This window comes from Eimeria necatrix, genomic scaffold (genome assembly GCF_000499385.1).
Source record: "Eimeria necatrix Houghton genomic scaffold, Enh_scaff148, whole genome shotgun sequence".
Taxonomy (NCBI): Eukaryota; Apicomplexa; class Conoidasida; order Eucoccidiorida; family Eimeriidae; genus Eimeria; species Eimeria necatrix.
The window spans coordinates 505-7500 of NW_013652199.1; the positions used below are offsets into that span (position 1 = coordinate 505).

General features: G+C 59.0%; 1 protein-coding gene across 1 annotated transcript in view; it reads right to left on the bottom strand.

Annotated features, from left to right (window-relative positions):
* Positions 1–1708: 1708 nt before the first annotated feature.
* The window catches only part of ENH_00015080 (hypothetical protein, conserved), a gene marked incomplete at both ends in the record, with an annotated part of 6360 nt that continues 1072 nt past the window's right edge, over positions 1709–6996 (bottom strand). The window contains one exon of the mRNA XM_013579131.1: positions 1709–6996. This exon is cut by the window's right edge and continues 1072 nt beyond it. Coding sequence (XP_013434585.1) covers positions 1709–6996 — 5288 coding nt within the window.

Genomic DNA, 6996 nt, shown 5'->3' on the forward strand with positions numbered 1-6996 from the left:
GGTTTAGGGTTTAGGGTTTAGGGTTTAGCGCCCAGCGGCTAGGGTTTAGGGTTTAGGGTTTCGCATGCAGCGGGCTGTACCACGAGCTCGGCAGCTTTTGGGGCTGCGCTTCCTTTTCGCTGCTGCTGCTGCTGCTGCTGCTGCTGCTGCTGCCAGCAGCAGCAGCAGCAAATAAGTAAATAAATATAAATTAAATATAATAAATAACTTTTTAAATTCAATTTAATTTAATTCCCAGACTTTCCAACTCCCAAACCCTCCACCTTCCCACTCCTGCATGCAGTTCAGGTGTACATACACCTCAACTCCCAGTACCCACAGCTTCTCGGGGGCCCCACAGCCCAGCACTTGTGGGGCCCCTGTGGGGCCCCAGCTAGCCACAGCTAGCTGGGCCACGCCCAGCTAGCTAGCCACTGCTAGCTAGCCACGGCTAGCTGGGCCAGGGCGAGCCAGCTAGCCACAGCTAGCTGGGCCACGCCCAGCTAGCTAGCCACAGCTAGCTAGCCACAGCTTGTTAGCCACAGCTAGCTGGGCCACGCCCAGCTAGCTAGCCACAGCTAGCTGGGCCACGCCCAGCTAGCTAGCCACAGATAGCTGGGCCACGCCCAGCTAGCCACAGCTGGCTGAGGCAGGCCCAGTTAGCCACAGCTAGCCACAGCTAGCCACAGCTAGCCACAGCTAGCCACAGCTAGCCACAGCTAGCCACAGCTAGCCAGAGCTGGCCACGATGAGCCCGGCAGTTTGAATTAGGGGCTACCAAGGATTTTAGCTAGCTAGCTAGCCAGCTGGCTAGGTAGGTAGCTAGCTAGATGGCCAGCTAGCCAGCTAGCTAGGTGGCCAGCTAGCTAGCTGGATAGCTAGCTTGCTGAATGGCTCGCTATATTGTTAGCTAGCTGGCAACCGAACAAACCCCGAGATCACTAACCAACTAAATACCCAGCCACCCAGCTAGCCAGCTAGCCAGCTAGCCAGCTAGCCAGCTAGCCAGCTAGCCAGCTAGCCAGCTAGCCAGCTAGCCAGCCAGCCAGCTAGCCAGCTAGCCAGCTAGCCAGCTAGCCAGCTGGTGGGCAGGCAGGCCAGCTAGCTAGCTAGCTAGCTAGCTACCTAGCTAGCTAGGTAGCTACTATGGCGTCTCCCAAGAGCTGTAGACTGCTGCTAAGCTTTTGCTGTGGAATTCTACCAAAGAGGAACAGCAGCAGCAGCCACAGAAAGCAGCAGCAGCAGCAGCAACAGCAGCAAGAGCATCACCAGCAGCAGCAGCAGCAGCAGCAAACGCAGCAGCAGCAGCGGCAGCAGCAAAAGGCAAAAGAGACCTAATTAGACACCTGTTTAAAGCCCCTTGTTGCTGAGCGTGAAGAAGCAAGAAAATAAAAGCAGCGGCAGTAGCAGCAGCAGCAGCAGCAGCAGCCGTTGCTGCTGCTGCTGCTGCTGCTGCTGCTGCTGCTGCTGCTGCTGCTGCTGCTGCAGCAGAGCCATTTTGGCTTCTGCGGCAGCTCAGCAAATGGCTGCGAGCAGCAGCACGCGGTGCCGCTGCACACTGCTGCTGCATCTGCTGCTTCTGCTGCTGCATCTGCTGCTGCATCTGCTGCTGCATCTGCTGCTACTTCTGCTGCTGCTTCTGCTGCTGCATCTGCTGCTGCTTCTGCTGCTGCTGCTGCTGCAGCTTCTGCTGCTGCTTCTGGCGACTTGCCAGCGAATTGTGATTTATTTATTCTTCCCACTCGCCCTCATCCTCCCATTCATCTTCTGCTGCGCGGAATCTGCTGCTGCTGCCTCTGCTGCTGCTGCTGCTGCTGCTGCTGCTGCTGTCGTATTGAATATGTGGGGTTGCTGCTGCACTCTCTGCTGCTGTTCGTGATGGTGCTGCTGCTGTTGGTGCTGCACCTGTCCTAATCACGCTGCGTGGTGTGTTGGTTGCCACTATTGGTCTGCTGCTGCTGCTGCTGCTGCTGCTGCTGCTCCTGCTGCTGCTGCTCCTGCTGCTGCTGCTGCTGGGAGGCTCTTCTTCTTCTTCCTCGAAGTCAAATTCTTCTACTTCGACGTCCGTGCTGCTGCTGCTGCTGCTGCCGTGTCTCCTTAGTTCATTGCTTCTGCGGCTGCTGCTGCTGCTTCGGTTGTTGCGGCTGATGTTGCTGCTGATGTTGCTGCTGCTGCTGCTGCTGCTGCTGCCACTCCCGTCCCATTCTCTTCTGTAGTAGGCCCTGCGACGCGCACGAGAAGGGACTGGCGCAGCGCTATAGCTGCTGCTGCTGCTGCTGCTGCTGCTGCTGCTGCTGTCTGCTGCAGCAGCAAACACCTGCCCCCCTCGCCCCATTCCCCGGTGGCGCCTCCTGCTCTCTCTTTGCTGCAGCAGCCGCACAGGGGGTTTCCCCTCACCTGCTGCTTCTTGTCTTGTGAGTTCTTGCTGCTTCTCTGCTTCCAGTTCTTGCTGCTGCTGCTGCTGCTGCTGCTGCTGCTGCTGCTGCTGCTGCTGCTGCTGCGCTGCTGGCTCCTGCGGCTGCTGCGGATGCGGCTCTGGCTGCTGTTCGTGCTGCTGCGGCGGCTGTTCTTGCTGCTGCTGCTGCTGCTGCTGCTGCTGCTGCTGCTGCTGCTGCGAGTATTCCGCTATGTCTGGCACGTCAATTATGCCTGTAATTCTCTCCTGCAGCACAACTTCTTGCTTCATTTGCTGCAGCTGCTGCCGCATCATTTGCTGCCTCAGCAGCTGCGATGACTGCTGCTGCTGCTGCTGCTGCTGCTGCTGCTGCTGCTGCTGATGCTCCTCCTCTTCTCCGTATGCAGAGTAAACCTGGTCTTGGGGGGACGCAGCAGTACTTTCGTACTCACTGTAGAGCTGCTGCTGCTGCTGCTGCTGCTGCGGCTGCTGCTGCTGCTGCTGCGGCTGCTGCTGCTGCTGCTGAGGTTGATAGAAGATGTGCACACGGCCTTGCTCGTGGCGGTGCTGCTGCTCTTGTTCGTGCTGGTGCTCCTTCTGCTGCTGTTCATGTTGCTGCTGCTGCTGCTGCTGCTCCTGCTGCTGCTGCTGCGGCTCATGGGCATACTGCTGCACCTCCTCGTGCTGCATCAGCAGCAACTGCTGCTGCTCTACATGCTGCTGCAGCAGCTGCTGCTGCACTTCTGCCGGCACAACTCCCACAGAGTCCTCAGGACTGGCCTCCACCAGCACCTCATTGTATTGCTGCTGCTGCGGCTGCTGCTGCTGCGGCTGCTGCTGCTGCTGCTGCGGCTGCTGCTGCGGCTGCTGCTGCTGCTGCTGCTGCTGCTGCTCTTCCTCAGCAACATATTGCTCTGATAGAAGCTGCTGCTGCTCCGGCTGCTGCTGCTGTTCTTCATGAGCTGCAATCTGCTGCTGCGGCTGCTGCGGCTGCTGCTGCTGCTGCTGCTGGGGCTGCTGCTCTGCAGCTACAAGATACTGCTGCTCGAGCTCTGGTTGCTGCTGCTGCTGCTGCTCTTCTTGCTGCTGCTCCTCAGCAACGGCATAGTGCTGCTGCTGCTCTGGCTGCTGCTGCTGCACTTCAGCAACGGCATATTGCTGCTGCATCTCCGGCTGCTGCTGCTGCTCTTTGGCAACGGCATATTGCTGCTGCAGCTCCGGCTGCTGCTGCTGCTGCTCTTCGGCAGCGGCATATTGCTGCTGCTGCTCTTCTTGCTGCTGCTCTTCAGCAACGGCATATTGCTGCTGCAGCAGCTGCTGCTGCTGCTGCTCCTCCTCCCCCTCAGTCATTACTACATACTGCTGCGGCTGCTGCTGCTGCTCCTCAGCTTCCAGATACTGCTGCTGCAGCTGCGGCTGCTGCTGCTCTTCTTGCTGCTCTTCAGCAACGAGATACTGGTGCTGCTGCGGCTGCTGCTGCACTAGCACGTAGTGCTGCTGCTGCTGCTGCTGCTCTTCTTCAGTGACCAAGACATACTGCTGCTGCAGCTCCAGCTGCTGCTGCTGCTGCTGCTCTTCTTCCTTAGTCACTTCTACGTACTGCTGCTGAGGCTTTGTTTGCTGCTGCTGCTGCTGCTGCTCTAGTTCATTGACCACGGCATACTGCTGCTGCAGCTCCGGCTGCTGCTGTTGCTGCTGCTGCGGCTCCTCAGTGACAACAACATATGCCTGCTGCTCCTCTTCAGCGACAACGGAGTACTGCTGCTGCAGCAGCTGCTGCTGCTGCTGCTGCTGCTGCTGCTGTTGCTGTTCTTCTGCCTCGTGGTACTGCAAGGCAGGCGCTGTGTCTTCTTGCTGCTGCTCTGCTGCAGCTTGGAGAGCCTGCTGCTGGTAAGCGCCAGCAGTAGTAGCAGCAGCAGCTGGAGTTGCTGCTGCTGCAGCAGATGTAGCAGCAGCAGCAGGAGCAGCAGCAGCAGCAGGTGCTGCAGCAGGAACCCACGGGGCTGTTGTGAGGCCCAGAGTCTCAGCCAGCCTATTAAGAGACTCTGCAAGAGCAGCAGCACTCACGTCGCTGCCGAGCAAGCGACTGATGATCTCATGCTGCTGCTGCTGCTGCTGCTGCTGCTGCTGCTGCTGCTGCTGCTGCTGCTGCTGCTGCTGCTCCTGGGGGCTGTATGTCTGCTGGTTGTACTCCTCATGTGTCTCTTGGGTTTGCTCTGGTTGCTGTGCGCCGCGCTGCAGCTCTTGCTGCTGCTGCTGCGGCTGCTGCTCGTGCTGCTGCTGCTGCTGCTGCTGCTGCTGCTGCTGCTGCTGCTGCTGCTGCTGCTGCTGCTGGCTTTCAGCTTCTGCCACTAGGCCTTCGTAGAGGGCTTCCATGTGCGCCTCTTCGTTTGGCTGGCTGGGGTGCAGCAGCAGCAGCAGCTGCTCAGCTGTTGATGTTGGTGTTGCTGCTGCTGCTGGTGCAGCCTCGGGTGCTGCTGCTGCTGCTGCTTCTGCTGCTGCTGCTGCTGCTGCTGCTGCTGTTCCTCTCTGGAATTCCAGCAGTTCATTGATGGCCGGCAGCAGCGACGGCTCCTCTGAATCTACAGAAGGCAGCAGCCCATTTTCTGCTGCTGCTGCTGCTGCTGCTTCCTCCTCTTCTGCTGCTGCAGTAGACGGCTCTGCTGCTGCTGCTGCTGCTGCTGCAAATTCCACTGCCTCATCGAGAACAGCAGAGAGAGAAGAAGGGGATGCATCTGCTGCTGCTGCTGCTGCTGCTGCTGCTGCTGTTGCTCCTGCTGCTTGCTCAGGGACAGGCATACTTGGCAGGGCCCCCGTGGCCTCATAGGCAGCCTCCATATCTGGCGCATGCTGCTGCTGCTGCTGCTGCTGCTCTTGCTGCTGCTGCTGCTGCTGCTGCTGCTGCTGCTGCTGCTCGTGAGACTCTGCGTCTTCTTGGGCCTGTAGGTGAGACATAAGCTCATTAACAGTCTCAGGGACTGCTGCTGCTGCTGCTGCTGCGGCGGATTGCATATCTGCTTCAGCTGCTTCTGCTTGTGTTGCTGCTGCTGCTGGTTCAGTTGCTGCTGCTGCTGCTGCCACTGCTGCCATTGCTTCAGCTGCTTCTTCGGCAGGTGCTGCTGGCTGTGCTGCTGCTGCTGCTGTTTCTGCTGCTGCTGCGATCACTGCCTCAACTGCCGCAGATAGCGGTGGGTGTTCAATTGTTTCTTGCTGCTGCTGCTGCTGCTGCTGCTGCTCTTGCTGCTGCTCAGGCCGCTGCTGTTGGGGCTGCTGCTGCTCAGGCTGCTGCTGCTCCGGCTGCTGTAGCTGCTCCTGCTGAGGCTGATATTCCTGCTGCTGCTGCTGCTCTGCAGGCTGCTGCTGCTGCTCAGGCTGCTGCTGCTGCTGCTCAGGCTGCTGCTGCTGCTCCTGTTGCTGCTGCTGCTGCTCCTGCTCAGTCTGTTGCTGCTGCTGTTGCTGCTCCTGTTGCTGCTGCTGCTGCTGCTGCTGCTGCTCAGTTGCCATGGCTGCTTCCGTTTCTGCGTTTTGTGTCTCCATCTCTGTGTTTGTTTGTGTGCCTTGAGAAGTCTCTGCTGCTGCTGCTGCTGCTGCTGCTGCTGCTGCAACTGCTGCTGCAGGTTCTTCTGGAACTCTCTCCATGACCACCTGCTGAACTGCTGCTGCTACTGCTTCAGTTGCTGCTGTCTCTTCTCGCGAAAGAGCAGCAGCAGCTTCTGCTGCTGCTGCTGCTTCCTGCTGCTGTTCTGCTGCTTCTGAAGCTATAACCAGCACTGCGTCTGTTGCTGCTGCTGCTGCTGTTTCTGCAGCTGCTGTCTCAACTGCTGCTGTTTCTGCTGCTGTCTCTGCTGCTGCTGCTGCAGCTTCTGCTGCAGAGGCTTCCGCCGCTGCTGCTTCTGCTGCTGCTGCTTCTGCTGCTGCTGCTTCTGCTGCTGCTGCTTCTGCTGCTGCCGTCTCTGCTAGAGCGGGAGAAGAGGGGCTCTGCAGCGCCTGCTGCAGTGCTGCCATTGCAGCAGCAGCTTTTGCAATGGCTTCTGCTTCTGCTGCTGCTGCTGCTTTCGCAGCTTCTGCTGCAGCTGTTGCTGCTTCAGCTGCTGCTGCTGCTGCGGCTGCTGCTGCTGCTGCAGTGTGCGACTCCTGTGGGGCCGCTGAAGCTAGTGCTGCCATGGCCTCAGGAAGCATCGAAAGGGACGTCGCCTGTTGCTGCTGCTGCTGCTGCTGCTGCTGCTGCTGCTGCTGCTGCTGCTGCTGCTGCTGCTGCTCTTCTCTCATCTGTATAGTTTCAGTGAGCTCCGCCAAGACTGCAGCGGGCAAGTTCATTGCTGCCGTTTCTACCAATGCTTCCGTTGCTGCTGTTTCTGCTGCTGCTGCTGCTGCTGCTGCTGCTGGAGTTGCAGAGGCCATCTCAGTTTGCTGCTGCTGCTGCTGCTCTTGTGTGGAGGCAGCAGCAGACTGGCTGCTTGTCTCTCCAGAAGAAGTAGAAGCCGGTGATGGCGTTGCTGCTGGTGCTGCTGCTTCCGTTGCTGTTGCAGCTGCTGTTGCTGCTGCTGTTGCTGCTGCTGTTGTTGCTGGTGTTGCTGCTGCTGCTGTTGTTGCTGCTGGCACTGTTGCTGCTGCTGCTGCAG